General features: G+C 39.0%; 2 protein-coding genes across 14 annotated transcripts in view; one reads left to right on the top strand and one right to left on the bottom strand.

Annotated features, from left to right (window-relative positions):
• The window catches only part of LOC122565863 (14 kDa phosphohistidine phosphatase-like), a 62,641-nt gene that overhangs the window by 12,765 nt on the left and 33,051 nt on the right, over positions 1 to 16,825 (bottom strand). The gene's annotated exons all lie outside the window — the stretch shown is intronic.
• The window catches only part of LOC122565854 (phosrestin-2-like), a 145,081-nt gene that overhangs the window by 96,101 nt on the left and 32,155 nt on the right, over positions 1 to 16,825 (top strand). For 2 of the 12 annotated variants that reach the window (XM_043722289.1, XM_043722281.1), the window contains exons 1-3: positions 2,036 to 2,955; positions 12,236 to 12,630; positions 13,353 to 13,507. In XM_043722289.1, the coding sequence (XP_043578224.1) occupies positions 12,541 to 12,630; positions 13,353 to 13,507 (245 nt within the window). In that variant the 5' untranslated portion in view covers positions 2,036 to 2,955; positions 12,236 to 12,540. Of the gene's footprint in view, positions 1 to 2,035; positions 3,132 to 12,235; positions 12,631 to 13,352; positions 13,508 to 16,825 lie in introns of those variants that run through there. The other 10 variants (XM_043722286.1, XM_043722285.1, XM_043722283.1 and 7 more) reach the window with 10 other exon arrangements.

The raw sequence follows: 16,825 nt of genomic DNA, 5'->3' as shown, positions 1-16,825 counted from the left end.
TTTACATCATCGAGGATTGGTAGGTTTTCACAGAACATCGTCCAATTATTCTCTTACGTATTTTCTTGAAAAATAGACGAGATGATTTTCAAATTGCCTTCCACGTCTTTGACGCTGATAAATTAACGCGTTTTAGTGTTCGAAACAAACGCGTCGTGACAGCTACTTCGACTCGAAGCTCCGGGATCTTGTCAATTAGAGAACACGGGTCGCCTTGCAGCAAACGCCGCGTCAATCAAATATGGTACGCTTATCTGCCGCAACAATGCAACCTGTGACATCCGTTTGTAACGTTTGACTTGCTACATGATTCCACGGTTCCGTTATTGCGAGAAATTCGAGGAATCTCTGCAAGAGCTTACGAATTGAAATATAATTGCATATTAAAAGCGATCGATTGTATTTTAGTGAAATTTTTCTATGCTTCTCGCGCTTACTATCTTTGATATCAAACAGGCGTTTTACGTCTCTATATCAATATCCACGCTAATTATACGATGACCTTTGATCGTGCTCTCGTTTGCTCACACGCTCCCCAGACTTACATTGGTTCGCGGTTAATGAATAATGCATGTCGCACAAATTGATCGAGCTTATCGCCGTTCCAAACCTGAATTCCTCCTCGAGAACTGGTTTTTCTGTGAAATCGAAAATAATTTCACAGAATAACATTCACGATCGAATAACGCTCCAGGTGTCTTTTAATCCATAGCCATATGACGAAAAATGCAGACAAAGGTGTTAAGGAGTTTTACTAGTATACCGAATTGAACAAATCGATGGTTTTTTGAATTTTCTTATAGCGTAACATCTGGAAAATATGAAATTTTAAAATGTAATTCTCAAAATCGCCAGAAAAATTTGTGACAAATGAATTTTATTTTATGGAATTTATCTTTTGCGCTTAAAGAAGAATATATATATTTTTTTTTCTTTAGTTTAATCGGAACGCGCGATGTCTTAGATGATATGGGATTTGGGAAATACCTTTAGAAAAATCGGTAGTTTGATTCGGAATGTAGGGAAAAGGAAAAAGGTAAAAAAGATTGGTCTTTTTTCAGGCGCCACTTTGGGAGGATCCCTTAAGTTACAGGTAGAATTTTAATCATTCATTTCCATTTTATCGTTAAATAATTTAACTCTACGATAATTCTCACCGACACGTGGCTAAATTCTCTCGCTATATCCTTAAAGGCACACAGGCGAGTCCTATACACGAACCGGAGAATCGATAATCACGCAGAACGTTGCGGAGGGTGAAAACACTAAGCAGAGTCGAAGACGCTAGGAATCTGGGGAAAAGAGCTGGATGAGAACCTACCTACTCGCGTGGTATTCTCGGCTGGCTGAAATGATACGATTTCTACGCACGCGACCTCCAACTCCGTGGCAGCCTCGTCAAGGTTGAAATCTCGAAATCATCATCGAAGAATCCCGAGCAAAGAATACGAAATGCAGATCGGAACGAGAATGGTTAAAACGGTGAAAGTGGATAAGTTTGGTGAATGCGAATTACCTTGAAGAAACACGTTTCGAATGGGATGAGAAGCATGTACGTGTAGTACTACTCCGCGTAATATGCGGTACGACGATATTTTTATACCGAATAAAATTATTCACGATACTAGGAAGTTTGGTTGTTTGACCTGGAATTGTTGTTTGGCAATTGCTTTTTCCGATCGCCATGTCGGATTACCACGCGGTACTTTCGTGCAGGACATTGCGTTTATTCTGACCAACTGAATTATTCGATACGATCGACCGTGATATCGCCAATAACGAATAAACCACAGAAAATGAAAGTAGAAAGTCAGGGAGAAAAGATTTCTAATAAAAAATGTTTGAAACGAAAGAGTCTTTATTCCTTAAGTGGTCGTTGCAAAATTGGCAAATCTACTTTAAAATATATCTACTCATTTTTATTCATAAATCGTACTATTCCAACGGGGAAAAAGTAAAGTCCAGGTAAATAAATATTATTCGTTAAAAAAACATGAAAACAAACGAATTTTAAATGACATACATCACGGCTGAATAACCTCGGTTACAATAATTAAAAGTTTGAGATATGCCAGGCATAATTCGTCATTGTAATTTTTGTAACACGCCGGTGTTTCATTATCCGCCACGGGCTGATCACTCAAGCGATTATGATCGTTGATGATGATTCGCACTTGACAAATTCATATTATCTGATGAAAAATACATTCTCTTTGATGAAAGAGAAAAGAATCGTTTGTCCATCGAACGAAAAGATAATTAAATGTACCGTAACCAATTAGACTTTCCGAATAACAGTTACAGTTAGTATAAAATTGGCGCAACTGGTAAACAGGTAGTTTGAAAAAGAGCTATTCGGTGAGAAAGTGAGCAGGAGATCGCGTGAAGGGACCAGGCGCCTCGACGCCTGCGTCGAATGGCTCAGTAGTCGGCGAGCCGTGCTGGACTTCGGACGTCGGGCATAACGCCGAGCTTTACCACTTGTTCGCGGCCCTGGCGAAAAAACCGCGCTTCGCGGACAAATAAAAACAACCAGCCTCGTAAAATTCCATCAACCACGTCAATCGCGAATCATAAACTGCGCCAAATCAATGATCGTTCTGGATATATCTCGCAGAATCGCTCGAGTTTTTCGTTAATCACTCGTTATCGAATCTTTCCAAAGTTCTACGTAGAACAAAAATTAGAAGCGACAACAGAAATGAACAAAGAACAACGATCAAATTAGGGTTCAAGATTCGTAACTTATTCGTGAAAGGCTTACATTTCAAGGTTTTGCGGGGACGATGTTTCGAAGAGTCGAAAAGTTGTGAGACAATCTTTCGAGAAAGTGATCGATACATAAGAAGGATGATCGAGAACCGATGTAATAAAGATCACGTTATTCGATAGATGGTTTGTTTACAGTGTAGCGTCAGTGATCTAGCAACTAGTGGCGCGGTGTAAACAGTGCTCGTAAGTAAAATAAACCGACGTGGTCTTGTTCGTGAGAAGTCAATATCCAAAATCGGAATTCCCACCTCGTAATAGAAATCTGCTGTTGAAACAAATTTTGGAAGTACTAGAAGTACTTAAAAGATATATTTGGACGTACTCTTTCCGCGCTCGCAACGGTATAGCCGAGAGGACAGGTAATTTCCTATGTAATTCCCGCGGCGATTTCATTATTCGCCGCGTTGTTCAAGCCCCTTTTGCTTGTCTAACTTGCTAACGGATTATTCCGTTTTGTAAATGATATCGCGATAATAGAACGCGAATCCTCACTTAGGCGAGCCATTCGATTGATTTACTATAACAAAAGAAGGAGAAAAGAATAGGAGCTAATTTAGTCACGCTGTAAGGAGATTTTTCGATAAAAATTTGAACGATTTAGACGAAGAGCAAGCTTTTGACGATTCGAAGATCGGTATAAACTACCAATGATCGGTACAGTAGGACTTTATTTATCTGAACTCCATTTTTCCCAACGAAAGTTTAATTCGCGTCCGATTAAATGGCTTCCTACTATTTCAGCCTGCTTAATTGAACCTGAATTCCTATTACATGAACGAATACATACGCTTTTAAATTATTGTAAATACACAAAATATACTTCAAACGAAACTCTGTAATTTAATTTAGTCCTTTAATCTTATCCCAGGCAACCGTGTACTTCCTAGATGTTGAATAATTCCTACATTGTCGAACATAAATATCGGTATACTCTTTAAGATGGAGTAACTTTTTTAAAGCGAGTTGATTTTTTCTTTTTTTTTTTTTTAGAAGTTAGAAGGAATTAATTTAGCAGTTGGTCGGAGTCATAAAGAAAATAAGGAAGATCACTTCTTATAACTTTTTTATCTGAATCCGTAATGAAAATTTAAATAATACGACGTATAGATTTATGTCACATGCTTAATATTTTATCAAAATCATAATTGGTATAGAAACGAACGACAGGACGAATTTTTCGAATCTTCATTGCAAACTCAAATGGAAAAGATGTTAAGGGTTGGTTGACTTTCAGATCTCTTTCGCGATTCTGATCAATTTTTTTTTTTTAATTATTTATGTACACCATTCAACAAACTAAACCTTCTAATCCTTCACAACAATCAGATCGTTTGGTCCAATTTTACAAAAGTTACTCCATTTTAAAGGGTACGACGATACTTATTTTCGACCCAGTGTATAATTAAAGTTATTGTTGCGCGTGTCTGCTGAATTGCTTCTTTCAACTGCTTCTGTTTCAAACATTACAGAGCGTATGATCGCAGCTGTAGAGAGAGTTAAAGAACGGGCAATGGAATTCTTCCATCGCAACATTGTAAAAATAATAAAAATATCAAACTATTGATCAAATTATACCAGGTGTCCAAATACTTCGCTAGTGCGAAACTCGATGAACTCTTATTATACAAATTCCAGTTATACAAACTGTTTGTCTCCCAATGAGTTCAGATAAATTGAGTTATGCCGTATACTGTTTGTATTCGTTCCCTGGTCAATAAATATGTCGCGTATAGTCATACCTCGACGATGCAAACCGCGCAAGGAAAACGTGAAAGCGATTTTGCGTATGCAAAGTGCACTCTGGTATCGATAATCCTGACTCATGACGTCGTTCGATGTATCAGGAAGCATCTCATTGTTCTTGCGCAAACATACTCATGAAAAATGTATGAGCAAACAGGATACCATGGCTTATGGAATTTTAAGATGGCCCAAAAACCGAGTAGGCGAAGTCTGCCCTGTTTTAGAAATTTATTTGTCTGATAGCTCGCTGATACGTCGTCATAGAAATGAATAATTCACCGAGGCAACCATAAGAGAGACACGATGATCTTTGCTGTCTAAATTCGATACACCGTTAGTCTCGCGACGCGTGTCTTCGAATTAATTCGCGATTAATTATACTTTCTAATCTCCGGAGATCAGGGAGATTCTCCTGAGAGTTCACCTTACGCTAAACATCCTAAAGTCAACAAGATGATCGACAGTTTAGCTAGAGAAGCACGTGGACGCATCGAAAATTAAATAAGAGATCTAATCATCCGGTTAATCGCTAATTGCGTAGAATTTTACCCATTTATACCTATATAACGCTAATGTCTGTTTGTGTCAAGTTAGTCGGAAAGTGTTGTCGTCAGATTTATATATTCGCAATTTTATTCAGGGATTTCCATAAATCATAAGTATTAGTTGAAATGTACGTATATTTGAACCATAAAAAGAATAACCTTTTCGAAGCATAATAAGAGAGAGAATATAAAATGATGAGCGAGATGGGCAAAAGTATATTTTGTAATAATGAAAGGCTGTAAAAAAGTGGTGTAACATCGCTTGAAAAATTATCTACTGTTGAAAACTTGATCGATGAATTATTCGAAACATTACAAAATGCATCGTTAGAGATTTCGTATTTCGTACAAGTGTTACATGATAAAATTTATAGCAATGGCAACTTCCACAGTCGCTCGGTAGTTCGTTTAAATCTTTATAAAACTTTCATACAGGAAAAATAGTCGATACGCCGAATCTAACTGTATAATCCCACTACAGGTAAAGAATAATTTCATAATAAAAATGAAACGCTCGGTAGATAGTTTAAATTGATTATCAGATAGGTAAATATCGAAAATTGCATTAAAAACTAATTAATAGAAATTGTATTTAAATTTATTTCTTTCCTTTCAAAGACCAAAAAAAAGTAGAGAAAATTTTTCGACCGAAATTCTGTACTGTATCGGTCGTTAATCATCGAGAGGACGTTTTTTAACTAATAGCGAGCTGGAGGGTCGTACGCTTGGATTATTAACGGGTTTGATCATCAGCCTAAATCGTTTTAATCCCTTGGAAAAATAGCGCGACTGTCGGCTGCCACGATCCAGCGTAATGCAACGGAATTACGAAATCTCTCGCGTAAGGATTATACGTTGAAAATTTCGTGGGCGTTCTCGCGCGCGACAGCTCATTCTATTCGCGAGGAATTGATTAAGCCAACTTCCGTCGTAAATTCAACGCGTTTTAGGGACCTTCGCGAACATTCGACCGTTGTCGTCAACTGGTTGATGTGTTATCGTCGACTCAACTTTGCGTAACGAGAACATCTACGTAAATTGCAAGGATCGGCCTGAGGTAACTAACGAGAAAGTTCTAGCCGTCAAAGTTGACGACTCATCAGCCACGATATTGAATGCAAACGAAATGTAGTCTAAGTTCAAGCTACGTGTTAGACAGATCTGGATTACAGACCTACATTCGGTATTCCTATTTAGAATTTGAACCAGAGAGCAAGTTTGTTCTGTTCGTAATGGCGGTTTATCTGTATTCCGACAGGAGGACAAAGTTTCTTCAAAGTAAAAAATGTACAGTTAATGGAAGGGGTATAATGAAATTGTAAATGAAAGTTTCGAGATATATCGAGAAATGTGTGTACATTTAGCTTTTCTTGAACTGCAAGCATGATTTCGAAAGATATAACAATCTTGATATACGTATACGTATGATATCGTTTAATAATATTCAATGGATACATAGATATGTTATTTTTCTGACAAAAATACAAGATAATTGTGTCTTTTTGATCTGATTAACGTCCAGAATTGTACGTATCTTATACGGTACCCTGAATCTCAGAAAAGTAGGTAAAAAGGTCGTCTGTGAATTGAAATATCGTAATACGTGTGTGTTGTATGGAAAATAGCAAATTGCATAGCAGTTATTCTTAGAATCCACTTTCCAGATTGTTAGATCTGCGTGAAATTTTCTTAACTACGCTATACTTGAAGAACAGAATACGATCCTGTTGCGCGAACGATATTTTCGCAACTAATCTATCAACGAGTGCTTTTCGTCTTCCACTCACCAGGACGCCTCGATAAAAAAATTTTATGAAACGTGTTTCTCCTCGAGAGATAGAGATTCGTTAAGCGAAGTCTGTGATGCTGGAGTCACAGCGGGAAGAACAACACGGCAATTTTTTCGCTGGAATCGAACAGCGAAAGGTACAAACGGAAAAAGGAGCGAAAGAGGACGAGGTATTTTAACGAGCATCTAATAATCGATAGTTCTCCAATACAAACTCGATTAAATTGTGACTACATATCGGAGACCTTGGCCGTTTATCACGGTGACTATGTTTTGCCTTACATAATGCATCGATTGTGACAATTAGGATCGTCGAAAAATCTGTTACCTCATAATTATGGTTTAATTACTCGACTGAGCCTCTGAGAGACACCGGTGGATAATTAACGGATATGGAGTACGGAACCGTGTTTACCTGACAATCGGTTAATCAAGATAGGCTTTGTATCCGATTACGGCTGCTAGTATTACGTGATCTTACGCAAAGTACTTCCAGTGTGATAACCAACGGTCTGTAACCGATCGAATGTACCTGGACGATTTACGTAACGATCATCTGCTCGTTTTCAAATGACAAATGGCACACGCGTTGCGTTTAACCTCTTCAGAAACGAAATTGTCACAGGTACGAACAAATAATTGTTTTTAACGTTTCGAATAGATATTCGGTTAAAGAACTTTCTAAGGAAACAAAACTGTAACTTAACTTTTCTTTGAGAACCTACAGTTCCGTAGAACAGTGATTCCAAACTTTTGATTGTACATTTACGTGACCATTATATCTTTATACTCTCTAGTGCGATGCTTCAGTTAAAAGAAAACCAAAGGTACACGCACGGTAATTACCAATTACTGTACGCTATATCTCCGACAAATTAGACAATACCCAAACTGCTTATATAAATTTCGACAGATTAGAGGCATTCCCGACATCCATAGGCCGAGGAAATCTTTTCTTTCCATCTTCTCTCTCTCTCAAATTCTCAAAGAAAGTATTCTATCTACGAATCATGTACTCTCTCGCCATAAAACAATTTTTCTAGTTTAACGATCGTTACCTCGTTGAACGCACGTCGATACTTTCTTTCTCTACGCCCACGCGTTTTTACTGTTTTTCTTTCTAGACTAGAATCTTTTCTTCGTTCCCCTGAGATACACAAGGACCAGCATGTACGCGACTGCACGTGTATCACATTCACATTTCATAGAGGAATAAAGTGGAAATCCTCGAGAATTCGTGATGCTTTTACGAGACACGTGCTAAGCAGTGGCACAAAAATAGACTGGAATCAGCTTTTCGCGTTATATACTTTCCTGTCTTCCAGCTAATTTCTCGAGCCTGATTGATGGCTCTCTTTAATGACCGAGACTTGTCTTGCCTTCCATCGGACCTTCCATCACATTCTCCCATCTTTGTTCGTTAGTTAGAGGGCGAGAATCAACGAAACTTTATACGAGCGTAAAATGTGCGCGGCTCAATCGTCCAACATTTGATGGAGGGAATTGTAGGATGTTAAAAAAATAGGTTAAATTCGAGCGAACGATCAAATATTCTACTCGTTGACTGAAACAATTCGAACCTCGTTTCCATCCCAACCGCTTTATATACGGGTAATTCTATTTAATTATAGTATTTGTATTGCTGAACTGCGCATCTTTATGCATTTATGAAAAATTAAGAGCTATGAAAATGCAAACAACTCGCGTAATACGAAAAAATGTATGAAGACAGGAAACGAATATGATAAGCCTATCATCTGATGCTGTTGTACTTGATGACTAGACGGGAATATAAAAATGTAATTTATTATCTTCTTCTTCTATGATCTTCAAACAAAATATCCAAACTACAGCACTCGTTGTGATATTTAATCGAAGAAACAAAAGCTTCCAAAAATCCTTCGCTATTCATTTTCTAAATAACATACTGAAACACGAGAATTCGTGTAGTCGGTAGTTTTTTCCGTTGTAAAGACAACTTTCGAGGACTAATCCAGTGATACACAAAGCGTCGAATAACTCAATCAATAGAACAATGTGTCTACAAAACTGGCAAGTAATCCGAGGTTCTCTATATTCCGTATCAAAGATCGTCGGATAGATTTGTCACCGAATCCTCCACTTCGTTTCGTTTATTTCCTTTATTTTTAATACACAATTTTTCGGCACGAAATGGCATCCCAGGATGAATAAAGGGAGGCGAACGAGAACGAAAACGACGATTAAATCGGTGAAACCGCAAGGTATTCCCAGCAATGCGGGAGAATTCCAATTGCCACGACTCTGACTCGATAGATTTACATCCGTGGCCAATTGAAAGAGCGCTCTGTTTCCATCCTTATTTTTCACATCTTTTTCATTAGCGGGATAGAAGCACAGACAGAAAGACGAACTATTGTTTTCCGTATCATATATTCGCATCGAATATCTTGTGGCTTCTATAAAAATTTTGCAGATTGATCGAGTTTGATAAATATAGTCATGATAGTCAAGAGTAATAGTAGTAACGAGATTTCTAAATGTTCGTGTATTGCACATAACATATTCACCAGAGGTATCTACCAGTGTTCGATGACTTTCGTATTTCGTAAAACTGAAATTCCCAATAAAACGAGGCAAATAAAACGATGTAAGAAGAGCGTGAAGTTTCCAGAAAAGTATCGCTGCAAAGTAATACTAGATATTTCTTACGCTTTGATCCGCTTTGGGAAGCGGCATTTATGAGTTTGGATGCAAACGTATAGGGCGCTTTGCTTGAATACAATAAGAAAGAGCAATCTAGAGATCGAGGATTTCTGGAAAGAAAGGTTCGAGTTAGAACTCGTCACCTTTTTGTTGCATTCCATCGAAACGCGGCGTCTTTCGTTGAGATTTGTACGGGAAATTCTCCATAGAAATCCGTGAAAAAGTATTGGAATGCTTCAGTTTCGTTGCCACGACAACGGGGCATATAAAATGCGAAAAATACACGGAATGCACACGATATATAAAGATATATGAAACGACTGAAACAAAGTTCTTCTAACAATGAATATTTAAAGTGTATCTTTTTTACTGTTCACTTCTCTAGCTTTATTCGGAAAAATACAAATTTGCTTAAACATCCAATTTATTTGTGACGCAAAGCATTTAAAATCGTTGCGAGATAACTGGAACGAAATCGTAGCAAATTGAAATTGGAAAAAGCGGAGTTCCATGCAAGAATGAATATAGACAGAACATAGAGATAATCGTACTAGTATAAACGCGAGTAGAAAGAGTTGAAACATATAAAGAGAATACCAGAGAAGCTTGACGTACTACGTTCAATTTCACGGTTCTTCTGAGACTTGACGGGGCGTGAAGAAATTCGCAATGGATTACCCGGCATGATTCACCGAGAATTCAACATTATGCCCGACTTAAAACGTTCTTTCGAGGCTTTACAGCGTGTACTATGTAAATCGAGAGCAACGGACGAACCGCTGACCTTAAAGCGATAGACTGACTTGATGGCAATTCACGTTGTTCTTTTCGTAACGTTCTAAAATGTTTTAACCACTTTCGCTGGTAAAAGGGAATCGAAATCTCGACGATTAAGAAGTCGAACGATTCAAATATTGTGAAATCGATTGCTAGTTTTATTAAGTATATCTTCCTTTTTTCTACTTTGAAAATCCTGTTTATACCCGTCCTACTTTTGTATTTTGACCCGATTCATCCTTCTATCGCTAAAGAATCACATAATTGAATAAAATAAACACTCGAACGAAAACTATCAAATAAACTCTAAAAGTTTTGGCACGTTGCCCAAAAACCTTCGAGTTTCAAAGCAAATCGTATTTAACTCGATTTAAGTTTACGCAAGGACGCTACGCAAGTAGTCAATGCGTTTTCATAGACGTTAAATAAACGACGAAGATGGCACGCAGAAAAATATACGAAGAACTTTCTGCCGGACTATCGCGTTGGTCACATTTTTTCAGAGAAAGTGCGTGAACAGCCCCCTTTGGTTCTAAACGGAAGATTTTTTGCGACATACGAAAACTCTTTGTAGACGGATCATAACCGTAAAAACGCGTTGCTCTTCCTCACAACGTTTCCAGAGGATAGTGTCTCTGAGGATTTCTAAAAACGACGAGCGGCAAAGAATTTTTCTCCGTGATTTTTCAATTATCTCTCAAATACCGCGTTTAAGCATTTACGAAATCATGTGGAGCGACTAGAGCTAACAAAGAACCACTCGCGGTGTTCTATACTCGCCTTTGATCGTGCCGAATAAAGGATACCGATGACGCAAGCAAGACTATCCCCGAAGAGTTCTCAATGAGAGACAGGGGCTACTTTCCTCTAAGCACGAATTGAAACGAGAGGAGCTCGGGAGGCCTCCGAGAAAGCGTCGAATATTATCGAAGCTTATCGAAAGCTTTTTTCAACCATTTTACCCATAGAACCGGATACTCCTACGACACGAAGTCCGCAATTCATTATCATTTCAGTTTATCATCCCTCGTGTTCTATATTAGGAATTCCATTAAATAGGAATTACGTCAAATTAATTCGAAAGATCAACGCTTTGATGATGGAGCAAGAGATATTGCAGATAGCATGCGACACGCTTTGATTATGTTGAGAATGGACGAGGAAGGGCTTGTCAGGACGCGATTATCGAATGGCCGTCCTGAGGCGAAACCCAACTTCCGTGGACACAAAAAGCACACTGATCTCGGCAGAATATTAGACATCCTTAGAATGGTTCCATTGGAACAAATTATTCTTCTGGTCACATAAATTTCTCGTACAGCTTGATGATATTTCAAGGAGAACGTATGATACTCGTGGGTTTCGAGACAGATGGAGAAATGCAAGGTGGAACGTCTCTTAAAAAGAGTTTGGTTGGTGCAGCAAGTTTTTTAAAAGATATGCCCGATCCAAACGATATCACATTTATCAGAACAAGGTGGCTCGTTTCGGCGACTGCTACTACACAGCGATAGGCTCTTCTGCGCGAAACTTCTTATCGACGATTAGGCAAACTTTGCTCCACAAAAGCGGAACCATCCTCTGGTGACTCGAGACTAGTCGTTTCATACCGAGCCGCAGGTAGGGAAACTTGTTTCAGAGAAAATTCCGTCGCATTTATAAAGATGCGTCCTCACTGACGTTCACCGTCATCCATTCCCATACTGTTTGCGAGCATTTTCGTAAATTGCTCCTTTTCAACAGTTTACAAAAACAAGAGACGCGACATCGGTCAGTTTGTTTGATAGTCCTAACGTTAATATACCAAGTTTGCTTACTACCTGAACGCCATATCTTCTCTATCCTGATTTTTTCGATTTTTTTTTTTTTTTTTTGTTTGATTGACAGTTTCCTTTCAACGAAAGTATATATTTGCCCTTCTTAGATTACCCTGCATTCAATCGACTAATTGAAACAATCGATTCGTTCGGTATCCATGACACAGGTTCGTTTATTCTCGACCTTGAACCACGGTTCCTAAGTTTTCGCTACCGGAGTCTCCATTCGATGATCAAAAAACAACTTGATATATCAGAATAATGAGATAAGCGCGTGACAATCGATGAACGTGGAAAATCGTGTGCTCGGTTAAACAATTTTGTCGAGTGTCGAGCGAACAACGATTCGTAAGTTTTGTGCGTGGTCTTTCATTGTTTGCTAGGCCTCTGTGGCCAAGAAGAGAACGGAAATATGACTGAGAACGAGAGACACGTGGAAGCAGAAATCACGGAGCTGTCGTCGGATTCTGTGGAACATCGGGTGTCTCTTTACCCCATTACGGTACAGAAACCATTTCATAAATGTGAAACACCGTACGGCAATAACTTGCTAGCTTTCGAATTCTTTGATTCGAAGATATTTGAAGATCTATCATTCAAAAATCGTTCGAACGTGATCCTAAGATCGTTCAAATCGGATCGAAGACATTCAGAAACCATTACGGACACGTACAGATTGGAAATCGAGTCACATTTCTGATACATCATGATCGAATCATTCGCAGTCACAAACGGAAATATATATTCGAGATGAATCGTCGTTTCAATTTCAAGTTTCAAATTCATTTCTAAATAATTACATCTTCAAATTACATATAACGTTACTGCGATGCTCGTATCAATCGCTAGACCGAAGTGTTTGTGCAAATTCATTGAAAAAGCAGTTCAAAGAAAATTCAAAGCAGAGCAATTGAAATATATATTTGTCTCGCCCTCTGAACGTTATAATCGACGCTTACGTTATGCATATTGTATTTATATTTTCACATATAACGCGCATTTTCACGCGTTTAATTCTTCCTATAAATGCATGAACATCCACAATCCACCAACCGCAGTATCCTCGAAGCAAATATCGAAGTAACGAAGCGAGGATGCCGAAAATGTTATATTAAACGGAATCAAATTATCGATCTACGACAAAAACTATCCAACTGTCCACTCCTCTGACTTCAATCACCCAATTGACGCGATCTAAAAGCAATTTCCATTATCCTGTCGCAGATGGAGAAGGAAAGGCACGTCGTGGAAACGATCGCAGAGTCTGCAGTGCGAGATCCATGCAAAAAGGAAACAACACACGCGTTGGAGAATCGAGCTCAGAGGTTACAGCAGACCCAATCGTTGCCACAGTTACAGCCTACCGACACGCAAGACAGGTAAGCACGCGATCCTTTCTACAACGTTTGCCGATTAATATCGTCGACGATGGTTCGAAACGGATGATTCCCGCGGTTTCCCTAACGATTTACGATCACGGCCACGCCCATTACCCGATCGCTCGAGAAATCGCGGAAAGACACGGAGGAGGCATCAAAGACGAAAAGAAGAATGGTGTGATCAGACTAATGGGCGACACAGGCGATCAAATTTTCTGTATCTCACACGACATTCTCTTTCGCTAGAATTGGCTGTTTCTTATTGTTATCGTCGTTAACGAGCTCCCGTCTACCATCTGCTTTTCAGTGTGAAGAGGGTGTATATGATGTTCGAGTACATTTGCATCGTGAAATTTGGCTAACATATTGCGTTACAGCTACTACTCGTTGTGCAACTAGATTCATTTTACCTTACAGTTTACAATATGGCAATACTGTAAGGAATACGAAGAAAGTTTAAAACGAAAGAACTCTTGTTCTTGAAACTACCGAAAAATGCTCGAAGAAATTAATTACGCGGCGTGTTAAATCGTAAGACCCATTATCATGCTAGGACAACCTTGACCCGAGGAACTCTGGTAAACTGGTAACCTTTAAAGCGATTGCGTCAAACAGGTCGAATTTGAAACGTGGAGAGAACAAGTTTAATCGATTTCTCAATCGTCAGAAATTAAAGCGACCAAAAAATCGCAAGATTTATAGTATAGTAATAATATAATTTTATTATATATTTCATGAAACGCGAAATGTCATAAAATGGCAGCTCCGATCGGAATAAAAATGGCGTTGTGTGGTGCGATTCCATGAAAAATATACTTAAACGCGATAGGAATAAAAATTGCGTGAAGGAAGCGATATTTGCGAATGATTCATTCAAGATTCACTAACAAAATCGCGAGTCAATCGAACACAATCTGTAATCTACGATCGATGAAACAGCGAAATTAAAAATCACCAATATCCTATAGCCACCGAAAGGGTCGCTGTTTAACAAAAAAACGATCGCGAAATCGAGGAATTAACAAAGCGACGTCGTTCACTGGTTTAACTCGAACATGTAAGCATCGAGGAAACAGAGGTCTCGCAGCTGGAACACCAATTCGATAATGTCCGGCTTGCGATTCTATTAACACACAATTTCCACGTTACGCCGACCTTTTACCTCGTTTCCGTTCCGAGCGAGAGCCTCCTAAAGGAGCCAATGTCACGACCAACGATCACCGTCGAACATAGCAAATAAGATCCGGTTTTCAACTTCTTTGCGTCTCGTCTTCCGCGAGAAGAACCGCGATTTTGACGGAAGAGAGAAAGAGAAAATGTAGAAAGACGGTATTTTCCTACTAACTACCGAAGTAATTTTCACAGAAAATAGTTCTCATAGCAAGCACTCATCCTGCTATCTCTTCCTACATATACAATTTCCAACCTAGCCTTTGCTATTTTAGCATCTAAAATAGCGATGACAAACTGCGGGCCACATCTGACCCTTGACCCTACCGGCTTGGCAAAGCCATAGGAAAGTGATCATTTCCATATCTATTTCCATATTATATATCCCATATATACTTGTCATTTGCGACTTTACAAAATGTAAATCTTGTTAGAAGATAGTTGCGTTTGTAAACTATCGCGGCTTTACGGTACCATCTACATTTGACTGAAAGATCAGCTCGGTAGTCTGCAACGCGAGAGAAGTTAATTACTCGGGGAATAAAGTTCTCCTTACAAAGGAATTTACTAATTAGCTCTGAACGAAATACAATTTAACAGTCCTATCCCACTTTTCGTTCCCTTCTTTACAGCGTCACAAAGAAATAAAATTCGTATTAGATCGATGAACTCGAATTAATAGGTCTCAAGTACAACTCATTGTGGCTCGAGTGTAGCCTCATTCGACATTCCAGTCCAACTGGAACGAAAGGAGTCAAAAGTAGAATCGTCGAATTGTCAGGGGCGACTATCGAAGTGGAGGATCTCCATTAAAAGTATATCGATCTACCATTACGGTGGCTTTCGTGGAGGTTTTGGGTCTCCTCGATTATAGCGAGCGGAACCCAATTGCGCTGATGGGACACATCCGATAGCTAGGATCCTTCGCCAACATAACCCATAAAATGGCGAGTCGAAAGCAGAGGAACTAAATGATCGATACGATGCTATCGTGTCACGGTATTCACGAGTAGCTCGAATCCAATTGTCGTTTAGCCGTCGAGGAGAGAATTTTATGTGATTGTATTTCGAAATACTGTGACGTGACATGCTTTTAAAACAACTGATTCCTGCAACGTTCCTGATTATTTAGCAAATAAAAGTAAATTGCATTCGTCGGCATTTCTTGTAATCACCGTACGTGTATCGCCATTGATCGAGAAACGTCAAAGCATTTAAATATGAATTAAACGTCCAGCACTCTAAATGTGGATTCTAAAATAACATAGGAAAATGCAAATACGTCGATTCTCGAAACTAACAAATACATATTCCTTCTATATCGTAGATATCGAAAGTTACGATGGTGACCCGAGCCGTCACTGAATTTATGTGACATGAATTTATGAAAATATATAACAGAAATTTACGGCCGAAGATACCGCGACGCGAATACACGTTTTAAAGTAGCTGTGACATCAGAATCGCCGTTGGATATTATCAAGAAACTTTCAATATCGACGTGAGAAAATTACCAGACAGCTTATTTACCGCCCACAGGTTCTACCGCGGAGATAAATGTTCCGCCTGTAGAGTACGAGGCGCAAGAACGTCTAATTAAACGTACTAATTGATTTGTGGTTCGTTGGTGTGCCTGGATCAGGGAAAGCAGACCACGTCGAATGCGACGGACCGAAGCTCGCGCGGAAGATGCGCGGTGTCGTGATCCAGCTACAATGGAGCTCTGTCGTGAAAAGTTCGATTATTTAACCGTGTCAACGGAGAATCGCGATGCTTTGAAAGCGAAGTATGTTGCTCGAATGATATTCCTGGTGGTTTGGTTGAATGTAATTGAACGTAGCTAAGCTCCGTGTAACAACTTGGTATAAAGTGGAGTTTTCAGCAAAACAAACAGACGTGGAACCAAATTCCGCACTCGATTTAGCGACAGGAATAACGGAGGAAAATTCAATGCTGCCGCTGAGTGGAAAGTTAAAAGTCGCAGGTGTGGCGTCGGCATTTGTTAAACTAGGTTAATTAATTTATCCGGAAATCCTGGAAACCGGATCTGCGTGCAATATGTTGAAGGATATAAGGAACGAGGAACGTAATGTCTCAATCGACAGAAAGACACCCACTTTCGGTCGCGAATATTTAATTTTATTATAA

This window comes from Bombus pyrosoma, linkage group LG3 (assembly GCF_014825855.1).
Source record: "Bombus pyrosoma isolate SC7728 linkage group LG3, ASM1482585v1, whole genome shotgun sequence".
In the NCBI taxonomy this organism is placed as follows: Eukaryota; Metazoa; Arthropoda; class Insecta; order Hymenoptera; family Apidae; genus Bombus; species Bombus pyrosoma.
This window is presented reverse-complemented; position numbering and strand designations above follow the sequence as displayed.